Here is a 12,190-nt window from a genome sequence, read left to right as displayed (position 1 = left end):
AAGTCTGGCTACAATTGAATGCGGCTTTGGTGATTCCACATCTGGAATACTGTGCAATTTTGGTTCCCTTATTTAGAAACTCTCGCAAACTTCGACAGATGTGCGATAGAGAGCATCCTATCCGGCTGTATCACAGCCTGGTATGGCAACTGCTCGGTCCAAGATCGCAAGAAACTGCAGAGTGTGGCGAATTCAGCCCAACGCATCACACAAGCTTGCCACCCCATATTGATTCTGTCTACACCTCCCACTGCCTCAGGAAGGTAGACAGCATTATCAGAGACCCCTCCCACCCAGGCATTGCCTTCTTCCAGAGCCTTCCATCAGGCAGAAGGTAAGAAGTCTGAAGACTTGCACATCCAGACATAGGAACAACTTCTTCCCCACAGCTACAAGACTCCTCAATGACTCTCCTCAGACTGATCTGTTCCCTGTAAGAACACACAACACGACGCCCTATGCTGCTCTTGCTCATGTATTTCCTTTGTTTGGCCCCTTGTTCCGCACTGTAACCAATCACTGTTTGACGATGTACCATTTGTCAATGTTCTCTGATGATTATTCTTTTGTCTACTATGTACGTTCTGTGTACGTTCCCTCGGCTGCAGAAAAATACTTTTCACTGTACTTTGGTACATGTGACAATAAATCAAACCAAATCAAATCAAATCAAAAGGATGTAATTGCATTGGAGGCAGTACAGTGAAGGTCTATTAGATTGGTCCCTGGGCTGAGGGAGTTGTCCAATGATGATGAGCTGAGTAAATTGGTTCTATGTTCTCTGGAGTTCTTCTTGAAACATTCAAGATTATGAAGGGTCTTGTCAGGGTAGGTACTGAGAGGTTGATTTCCCTGTCTGGGAAATATAGAACAAGAGGGCACAGTATTGGGATAAAGGGCCGATCATTTAGGACTGAGATGAGGAGAATTTTCTTCACTCAAAAGGTTGTGAATCTTTGGATTTTCTACCCCATAGGTGCGTGGATGTTCTGCAAGCGAGGAAAGTGGAGTTGAAGCCTAAAGATCCACCATGATCATATTGAATAGTGGAGCAGGTGTGATGAGCTGTATGGCTGTCTCCCATTCTTATTTCATATGTTCTATCAATAGAATGTAAAAATATTAAATTTCTCACCAGTTGGTCAGATTTGACCTTGCTGAAATCAGTGGAGTATGAAAAAGGAAAGAAAGTTTTGAGAAGTTTATTTGTTCAGCAAATACCACTTCTATAGAAAATACTATGTAGAGTGTTCTTGTTGGGTTAGTGTAATAACATCAATTAGATTGAATTTCCATGTTGGCCCTGGAATGAGAAATGGTGTCCATGACTTTGAACTGATTTGGGAATCATTCCAAAACCACCTAATTCTGGGAAATCGTATTCCAGGCCATTAATGAAAATGCGCTCATTGCATCTGAGCAAACTTGTCAAATTATTAATAATTTTGTGGTGGGATTGCTGAAATTCACTTCATCTTGGTTTGGACAGAAGTTTTAGAAGTCACCACAACAAACAATATTCCTCTGACACATATTTTATCTATCAGTGTAAGTTCACACTCTGGTCACCTTTTTCAGGTTGAATGGCCCTCAATTTGGCAGTCTTTATTCCGACACACACCAGACTCTTGGCTCCTTTGCAAAAATACATCCATTTGCCATAATGAGGAATGCCAACTCGGGTTGTACACTTATATCAATGGCGGTTTGACTAGGTTGCGCAGGAGTGTCCAAGATAACACTGGAGGGAGGCATAATAGTATATTGAAACATTTACACGTAACAGCGTAGAACCTTAGAGCACAGAAAGAGGCCATCTGGCCCATCATGGTTGTACCAGCTCTGAAAGAATGATCCAATTCGTCCCTCTTGTAGTCATGCAAATTTTTTCTTTAAAATCACACATCCAACTCTTTTTTGAAGTTACTATTCATATTTTATTTAACTGTTCAATTTACAGTGCAGAAGGAGGCCATTCAGCCCATCGAGTTTGCACTGGCCCTTGGAAAGAGCAACCCAATTAAGCCCACACCTCCCACCTATCCCAGTATCCCCACCTAACCTTTTTGACACTAAGGACAATTTAGCATGGCCAATCCACCTAACCTGCACATCTTTGGACTGTGGGAGGAAACCAGAGCACCCGAAGGAAATCCACACAGACACGGGGAGAGCGTGCAGACTTCGCGCAGCCAGTGACCCAAGCCGGGAATCGAACCCAGGACCCTGGAGCTCTGAAGCAACTGTGCTAACCACTGCGCTACCGTGCTGCCCCAAATCACACATTGAATCCTTTTTAATATCATATACTTTGATAGTCTGGGTTTGCCACTTTTTATTCTATGCCCGAAGGCACTTTCAGAAGTGGCCTCCCTCTGGTTCATGTATCTCCTCCCCTGAGTGATTGCAGGGGTTCCTCCTTCCCTTTTCGACTTTTGTTTCCTGTCAGGCTTTGTATTTGCATCTCGCTGCCGATTGGTTAATGCCCGTGTCAATCACGCCCAGGGGAGGAGGCGTGTCGGGTTGTGCGCAGCCGCAACAGCGGGAGAGCGTGGTGTCCGTTTACCGGACTCTGAGCTCGAGCTGCTGGGCATCTGGCACCGAGGGGCTGGACATGTTGGTGTAGTTTCGGGACGCGGACACGGAGCAACTGTCATGAAGGTACTGGTCCCTTTGGTATTTTCGGAGCCGTCATGTTGCTGGCGTGGCCCTCCGTTCCTGGAACGGTGTGGCTGCCACCTCCCCGATCGGGAGACGAATGACTTGTCGCCGGTGTCTGTCCGCGGATAATATTTGGCACCAAGGACGGGGGTCGACGCCGATTTTTGAAGCGGCTTTTCCTCAGATTGGGGAGGAGGGGAGGGGGGCGGCAGCAGCAGCATCTTCAAGCGTCCTTTTCAAATCGCTGGAACAGGAGCTGTAGGTGTGGAAAATGCGAGTGGGCGTTTACTGATGGCGGTGGCTGTACTTTAATTTTGAATTTTACATCACAACAAGTGTGGAAGCCAGGCGTGTTATTTATTGTGTTATTTACCGGCGACAGCAGCAAGGGAGGGAGGAGGGCTGCCTTGACTCTCGGTTCGGCGGGCTGTGTGGGTGTTTCTCTCTGGTTTCTTACAGAGGCCGTGAGTGTGGCGCAGGGAATTGTACACATGTGAAAGCTTTCCAGCCGCAATCCCTGGGGATTTTATCACATCCTCCCTAAATCGCCGTTCATGCTTGATGTCAAATCCCAGTTTTTGCAATGTTCGATGTCAGCGTACGGGGGAGAGAGTGTCTGATTTAGGAATTGTGTAGGCGTCCAGTGATTTTATTTTAAATAAATTATGTTTTGGCGAAAATGTCTGAAAATTTTAACTGTTTAATCATTGACAGTGTGAGTGTAGTGAAAAGTATGAATTGCAAAATTAAAAAAAAATGATTTTCATAATCTCTTTGACTGACATTTTGCTTTTTCTGCGTTTAATTCTATTTGACGACTTCCAGCCTTCATTTTATACACAAATAGATTGCGCTATACCTGTCATTCATTCATTCACTACTTCTATTCACTAGGATTTCACTGCACTTTATTGCAGTGTTAATGTAAGCCTACTTGTGACAATAATAAAGATTATTATTATTAAGAATGACAGTAGTCAGGCAACGTTTTAGTGTAGTTGCCTTAAAGGTGTGCTTCACTAAGATTTCAATTGCAGTTGGCTTGAATTTATTTTTGCATTTTGAATTGCAGTTAAATTGTATAACACAAAATTAATATTGTCCTCAATTTGGGAAGCATGTTTTGAGTTAAATAGTATTAGAATGAAGTAATGATGGATGAAATTTACGATTGTGTTCAGGGTGACAGACAAGAAATATTATACAATAATACATCAACAAGAACAAAAACTCAGCAGATCTGACAGTCGGGCAGGAAAGCAGAGTTAACGTTTTGAGTCCTTTTGGCTCTTTGTCAGATCTAAAGGGAGAATGTGTTAAATATTGAAGTGTGTGTCATGATATGCAGACATGCAGATAATATACAGACAGGCAGCCAATGAACACAGAACAGGACATGACCAATGAGCAGGCAGGACACTCAGGGGTGGTATCTCACTATAAACGGCACTCACACTCCGCCTCTTTCCACTGATGAACATCTACAGAGTGAGTCAGGGTGTATGTACAGTATCACACCTCCAGCACGTGGCTAGGAGCTAGCCTGGTTCAGTCAGACAGAGTAACCACACTTAGGTTAGCAGAGAGTCGAACTCATAGAGAACTGTACTAACTGTGCTACTGGTTCAGTAAATCAGATTGAACTAACTTCAAGGTCTGGAGTATCCTTTGGTTAAAGCTGCATCCAGTTGCCAATTCCGACGACAGCGCGTTCAGAGTGTGCAACAACGATTACAGGATTCTGATCCTGACAACACAACGGATCCAGAGGAAGAATGCCTGGACTCCGCCTACTGTGTGCGCATCATTACCAAATGTGAATATGCCACATCCAACTCATCACAAATTCAATCCATCCTCGCTGTGGATTCTGCGGACGAATGGCGTGCGGTGATGCAGGTCAACCATTGCTTCATCCAGTTTAATCTGGACACAGATGCTTCTGCCAACCTCCTCTCACAGGCAGATTTCAAACACATCAAGAAGCCCCCCAAGGTCCTTCCAGCAGCCTGCAGGCTACAACGGAAATGTCATCATGGCACTGGGATCCTGCCATCTACTCGTCTCCAACCGGAGCACCCATGCAAGGTTACATTTTGAAATTGTCAAGCCAGACAGGGCATCCCTACTTGGCGCGCATGCCTGCAAGCAGCTGAACCTCGTGCAGCGGGTTTACACAACGATATCCTCAAATGTGGATCTTCAGGCCGACATTGACGACATCTTCGCTCAGTATCCGGATGTGTTCGACGGGATGGGCACGCTGCTATATCGATACAAGATTCTGCTATGACCTGATGTCAAGCCAGTGGTCCACGCACCACGTCGGGTCCCCGCTCCGCTGAGGGAGCGCCTGAAGGCACAGCTTAAGGATCTTCAGCAACAGGGCATCATTCCCAAGGTAACCGAAGCGACTGACTGGGTCAGCTCGATGATATGTGTGAGAAAGCCTTCGGGAGATCTGCGCATCTGCATTGATCCCAAGGATCTCAGTAAGAATATAATGCGTGAACACTACCCCATCCCGAAGCGGGAGGAACTCACCAGTGAAATAGCACACGCACATTTTTTCACCAAGTTAGATGCGTCACATGGATTTTGGCAAATCCAGCTGGATGAGTCCAGCAGAAGGCTCTGCACCTTCAACACACCGTTTGGCAGATATTGCTATAATCGCATGCCGTTTGGCATTGTCTCGGCATCGGAGATCTTCCATTGCATCATGGAGCAGATGATGGAGGGCATTGAAGGGGTTCGTGTGTACATGGACGACATCATCATATGGTCCACGACCCCTGAAGAGCATGTTTCCCATCTTCAGCAGGTATTCCGCCATGTCCATGCCAATGGCCTGAAGCTGAACAGGTCCAAATGTTGCTTTGGCATGTCGACACTCCAGTTCCTAGGTGACCAGATCTCTCAGCAGGGCGTGCGCCCGGACACAGACAAGGTCAAGGCCATCAAAGCCATGAAAGTCCCTGAAGACAAGAAGGTGGTGTTGTGCTTCCTGGGCATGGTCAATTTTCTGGGCACTTCATCCCAAACCTGGCCCCTCACACCACGGCCCTACGAAACCTGGTAAAAAAGTCCACTGCCTTTGAGTGGAAGGCAGCACATCAGGCAGAGTGGTTGGAGCTGAAAGCCAAGCTCACCACTGCACCCATCTTGGCATTTTTAGACCCAGACAGGGAGACGAAGATCTCGACAGATGTGAGCCAGGATGGCATTGGTGCGGTGCTGCTTCAACCCGATGACACTTCATCCTGGGCACCGGTAGCCTAAGCACGAGGACCATGATGCCCACCGAAACAAGGTATCAGCAATTGGAGAAGGAATGCCTGGTCTTCTCACTGGCATTCTCAAGTTTCACGATTATGTCTACGGCCTGCCGACATTCACTGTTGAAACGGATCATCAGCCTCTGGTCCACATTATCCACAAGGACCTGAACGACATGACGCCTCGGTTGCAGCGCATCCTCATCAAACTCAGAAGGTATGACTTTGACTTAGTGTACACGCCTGGCAAGGAGCTCATCATCGCTGATGCATTGTCCCGCTCCATCACATTGCCTAGTGAACCACTGGAAATCATCCGGCAGATTGAATCACAGGTGCGGCTCATGCACCACCTCGCCAATGGCTGGCAGAAAGGTCGGTGCCCTCAATTTTACAATGTAAAGAGCGACCTGACGGTGATTGATGGTATCTTCCTCAAGTTGGACCGGATTGTCATTCCACTCAGTCTCCAGAGCTTGGTGGGCTCCGCCAAATCCATGAGGGACACCTGGGCGTCGAGAAGTGCAGACGCAGAGCCAGGCAGGCTGTCTACTGGCCCGGTATTAGCCAGGACATCTCGAACATGGTTCTCAACTGTGCGACCTGTCAACGCTTCCAGCCAGCGCTGAGCAAGGAGACGCTCCAGCAGCATGAAATCGAGACCTCCCCGTGGCCCAAGGTTGGCATCGACCTCTTTTGTGCGAATGGTCGTGACTACGTGTTGATTATTGACTATTTCTCAAATTACCCTGAAGTCGTGAAGCTCTCCGACCTCACATCTCGGACCGTCATCAAGGCCTGTAAGGAGACATTCTCCAGGCATGGTATCCCACTCACTGTCATGAGTGACTGGCCCGTGCTTCAACAGCCACGAGTGGTCTATGTTTGTCAAGTCATACCATTTCAAACATGTCACTTCCAGCCCACACTATCCGCAGTCCAATGGGAAGGTTGAAAAAGGGGTGCACATTGTGAAACAGCTCATTTGCAAGGCCACGGATTCAGCTTCTGACATCTACCTCGCGCTGCTTGCGCATAGGACGACCCCACTGTATACTGACATGTCGCCGGCTCAACTCCTGATGAACAGGGACCTGCGGACGACACTTCCAGCCATACACTTGCCCAACCTGGATCACCTCCCGGTGCTGCAGAAGGTGCAGCAGCTCCGAAACCAGCAAAAGCAGGGCTATGATGCTCATGCCACCGATTTGCCTGGGTTACCCCCGGCAGACACTGTCAGGATCAAGATACCGGATGGTGGCAGGTCTGCTCCAGCTGTCATTGTTTGACAGGCTGCGCCCTGCTCGTATGTTGTATGTATGGCTGATGGTTCTGTTGGGCGACGAAACAGACGGGCACTGCGCATAGTTGCCTGCCCGCAACCGCTTTCTTCTCCATTTCCGTCCGTTGTTTTGCCACCTCCTGATACCTCGAACTACGAGGCCACCAGTCAGGCTTCCATCCCGCCTGTCAAGGCGCCGTCATCCCCACCACCACCTCTCCAGCGGTCGACAAGGATCAGGCCCTGAGACTGGACTTTTGAACATTTGTTTTGTTTGCTATGTTCTGTTTTTTCACATTAGACAGCTGTCTTCACATGTAAATACATTCACATATCTCACCGCTTGTAAATATGTTAATATATGCCACCACATGTAAGTAGGTTCCCATATGCCAACAAAACATTTTTAAAAAAAGGAGCGATGTCATGATATGCAGATAATGATATACAGACACGCATTGACAGGCAGCTAATGAACACAGAGAACAGGACATGACCAATGAGCAGGCAGGACACTCAAGGATGGTATCTCACTATAAAAGGCACGAGGCGCTCACACTCCGCCTCTTTCCACTGATGAACATCTACAGAGTGAGTCAGGGTGTATACAGTATCACACCTCCAGCACGTGGCTAAGAGCTAGTCTAGTTCAGTCAGACAGAGTAACCACACTTAGGTCAGCAGAGAGTCGAACTCATAGAGAACTGTGCTAACTGTGCTACTGGTTCAATAAATCAGATTGAACTAACTTCAGGGTCTGGAATATCTTTTGGTTAAAGCTGCATCCAGTTGCAGCCTGTGTTATCCCAGAGTACATAACACATCAGTGTGAGAGATTTAAACAAAATGTATCAACTTTAAGAACACATGACAGATAGCCTAGTGTAAGAGTGGGAGGTCAAAGGGGTTTCTTGGCCCGAAAACTTTGGAAAATCCTGTTCCAATGTCTTTTGACTGGTTAAACTGCATGTCTGGGGATGCTTCAGATTGATTGGTTGCAGAGACACACTGTTGCTTACCTTGCTCTCTCACACCATAGTTCCCATACAGCGGGAGATGCTCTGAAAAAGGATCTCTAATATTGTTAAGTGGTTGTTCAAAACCTCTGAAATGTCTCTGGGCATATAAATGTAATGAACAGCAGGGCTTTGCCACTGATTACAAAATCCGGGCCAGTGAATTAAAGAGCACTTCTACAGAATGGCTCTCAGCTCATTTTCCAGCACAACAATCACTGACTGCACTTCAGAGTAATTCATTGCATGTGAAATGCTAAGGTGCTTTTTCCTATCATCTTTTTCTCTCATCTTTCCCTTCATTGTTTTCTTGAGATTTGACTTGCTTAATTATGGTCAGTTGATAGACTTACCTTTCAACTCTCATTTGTAAATAATGGAGAATTTCTTGTCTGGGGTACTTCAGTTCATGAAGCTGTATGTAAGCCATTCCAACAAGTCTTAACAAAAATCTCAGTTGCATATATAACACAACTGAAGCAGAATGTTTTTCTGCTATAATATAAGTGAATATAATGTTAGATATCATCCTCAAATGATTTGCCCCAATGATTGTTACTCTGTTTTAGCCTAGACGTTTAAATCACAGAATAACACAGCACAGCAGAGGCCCTTTGGCCCATTGAGTCCGCACTGACACATGATAAAACACCTGATCTGCCTACCTAATCCCATTTGGCAGCACTTGGCCCATAGCCTTGAATGCTATGACGTGTCAAATGCTCATCCAGGCAACCCACATTTACCAACAACCCAAATAGTGCATTCTAGACTGTCACCACTCGCAAAACGTTTTTCCTCATATCCCCCCAAAACCTCCTGCCCTGACCTTGAACTTGTGTCCCCTCGTAACTGACCCTTCAACTAAGGGGAACAGCTGCTCCCTATCCACCTTGTCCATGCCCCTCATAATCTTGCACTACTCGATCAGGTCATCCCCTCAATCTCCAGCAAAAACAACCCAGGCCTATCCAACCTCGCTTCATAACCTAAATGTTCCATCCCAGCCAACATCCTGGTGAATCGCCTCTGCAGCCCCTCCATTGCAAACACATCCTTCCTATAATGTGGCGATCAGAATTGCACACACTGCTCTAGCTGTGGCCTCACCAAAGTTCTATACAATACCAACATGACCTCCCTGCTTTTGTAATCTACGCTTCCATTGATCAAGGCAAGTGTCCCATATACCTTTTTTCAGCACCCTATTAACCTGCCCTCTGCCTTCAGAGATCTATGGACAAACACACCCAAGGTCCCTTTGTTCCTCGGGGAACTCCCCAGTGTCATGTCATTCATTAAATACTTCCTTGTCACATTACTCCTTCCAAAGTGTCTCACCTCATTTTTCAGGGTTAAATACCATCAGTCACTTCTGCCCATTTGACAATCACATCTATATCTACCTGTAACCCAAGACACTCAACCTCACCGTTAACCACCTGGCCAATCTTGGCGTCATCTGCAAACTTACTGATCCTACCCACCACCTAATCATCTATGTCATTTGTATAAATGACAAACAATAGGGGACCCAGCACAAATCCCTGTGGTACACCACTGGACACTGCTTCCATCACCCTCTGTCTCCTACAGCTAAGCCAATTTTGAATCCACCTTATCAAGTTACATATATCCCATGTGCATTTGCCTTATTTGTAAGTTTCCCATGTGGGACCTCGTTAAAGGCTTTGCTGAAATCCATGCAAACTACATTAACTGCACTACCCTCCTGCTCACATGGTCAAAAAGTTCAACAAATATGTTAGGCATGGCCTCCCTCTGACAAAAGCCATTCTGACGATTGCTGATCAAACCTTGCCTCTCCAAGTGGAGATAGATTCTCTCCTCAGAATTTTCTCCAATGGTTTCCCTACCACTGACATGAGACTCACTGGTCTGTAGTTCCCTGGCTTATCTCTACAACCTTTCTTAAATAGTGGGACCACATTAGCTGTTCTCCAGTCCTCTGGCACCTCCTCCGAGGCCAGAGAGGAATTAAAAGTCTGGATCAAAGCAGTCTCCTTCCTCGCTTCCCAGAGCATCCTGGGACACAATTCATCTCCACCTGGAGATTTGTCCACTTTTAAGCCGGACAACAGCTCCAACACCTTGTCAGTCCTCACTCACTCTCTCTCTCTCTCTCTCTCTCCCTGAGTTCTATATCTACTGCCTCATTCTCTTAGGTGATCTCAGATAAGAAGTATTCATTCAACATCTTACCAATGTCCTCTGGCTCTCCCCACAGGGAGAGAGCTCTTTCCCTGGTTATCCTCTTCCCATTAATATACTTATAGGATATTGTGGGATTTCCCCTAATTTTACCAGCCAGAGCTTTCTCATATCCCCTCTTTGCTCTCCTTATTGCTTTCTTAAACTCCATCCTGCACTTTCTCTACTCCACTCATGCCTCTGTTGATTTGCTCCCCTTGTACTTGCTAAAAGCCTCTTTTTTTCTTCTCATCATATCCTGAATGTCTCTGCTCATTTTTGGTTTTCTGGGCTAGTTACTCCTTCCTATTACTCTAGAGGGAACATGTTGGGCCTGTATCCTCCCCATTTCCTTTTTGAACAACCCCCACTGCTCTTCTGTAGATTTCCCCCCCGAGTAACATTTTCCGTCTACGGTGGCCAGAGCCTGCCTTATTTTTCTCAATTCTGCTCTCCCCAATCCACAACCTGTTTTTGCAACTTGTCCATTTCTTTGTCCATAACAAACTTAAATTGTACCATGTTGTAGTCGCTATCACCAAAATGCTCCCCCACCAACACATCAACCACCTGTCTGGCTTCATCCCCCAGAATTAGTCCAGCACTGCACTCACTGTCCCTTGTTGGACCCTCTACACATTGAGCTAAAAAGTTCTCCGGTATACATTTTAAGAACTCCAGTCCATTTAAGCCCTTAACGCAGTGTCTATCCCAATTAATGTTAGGAAAGTTGAAATCACCTAATATAATTGCCCTATTATTTTTGCACACCTCTGCGAATTGCGTACATATTTACTCCTCGATTTCCCGCTGACTATCTGGGGGTTTATAATAAACACCTAGAAATGTGGCTGTCCCTTTTGAAATGAAATGAAAATTGCTTATTGTCACAAGTAGGCTTCAAATGAAGTTACTGTGAAAAGCCCCTAGTCGCTACATTCCGGCGCCTGTTCGGGGAGGCTGTTACGGGAATTGAACCGTGCTGCTGGCCTGCTTTCAAAGCCAGCGATTTAGCCCTGTGCTAAACAGCCCCTGCTTTTGTTCCCAAGCTCGACCCACAAAGCCTCCTTTGATGTTCCCTCCAAGATATCATCTCTCCTTACTGCAATAACTGACTGCTTAGCTAATAATGCAATGCCACTTCCTCTTTTAACCCCTCTGTCTCACCTGAAGCTTCTGTATCCCAGGATGTTGAGCTGCCAATCCTGTCCCTCCCTCAACCATGTCTCTGTGATGGCTACTATATCACAATTCTACGTGTCAATCCTTGCACTTACTCGTTTTACCTGTAATATTCCTGGCATTAAAGTAGATGCTATCCAGCTTGTCTTACTCCCTTGAAATTTACTACCACTGTATTTCCTCTGACTTGATTGCTTTTCTGTGTCACGCTGTGTCCCTATTCTGCCAACAGGCTGTGTCCCCTCTCCTGCCAAATTAGTTTAAACTCCACCTTGCCATCATTAGAATGCATTGTTTGTTACACAATTGTGTGCTTTTTTTTCTTTATAAGCAAATGTTCAAGTTTCCCTGTGAATGTCTGTCTTTTTCTACCGTTTTGTTGTTAAACTCACCAACAAAATAAAATGTTGACTTCCACATTCATTTGAGCATCCTTCAAAGAAAATTTTGTTTTACCAGTGTGCATGAGCTGATCTGTACAAGAGAGCTGCCTCAATTCCTTTTCATGTGCTTAAGTTTGACTTTTGGTTTGGTTGGTTGACTGAAGAATAGAAAGA

The 12,190-nt window shown here is 46.0% G+C and overlaps 1 protein-coding gene across 4 annotated transcripts in view; it reads left to right on the top strand.

The window, feature by feature from the left end:
• The first annotated feature begins 2,509 nt into the window (after positions 1 to 2,509).
• The window catches only part of LOC140407971 (calcium/calmodulin-dependent protein kinase kinase 2-like), a 217,390-nt gene continuing 207,709 nt past the window's right edge, over positions 2,510 to 12,190 (top strand). For 3 of the 4 annotated variants that reach the window (XM_072495131.1, XM_072495132.1, XM_072495130.1), the window contains exon 1: positions 2,510 to 2,661. Coding sequence is in view for 1 of the 4 variants with exons in the window: in XM_072495133.1 (XP_072351234.1) it covers positions 2,656 to 2,661 (6 nt within the window). In the remaining 3 variants the exon portion in view is untranslated. The remainder of the gene's footprint in view (positions 2,662 to 12,190) is intronic. The other variant, XM_072495133.1, reaches the window with a different exon arrangement.

This window comes from Scyliorhinus torazame, chromosome 1 (genome assembly GCF_047496885.1).
Source record: "Scyliorhinus torazame isolate Kashiwa2021f chromosome 1, sScyTor2.1, whole genome shotgun sequence".
Lineage (NCBI taxonomy): Eukaryota > Metazoa > Chordata > Chondrichthyes > Carcharhiniformes > Scyliorhinidae > Scyliorhinus > Scyliorhinus torazame.
Note: the sequence above shows the minus strand (reverse complement) of the source record. Positions and strands in the feature narration are given on the sequence as shown.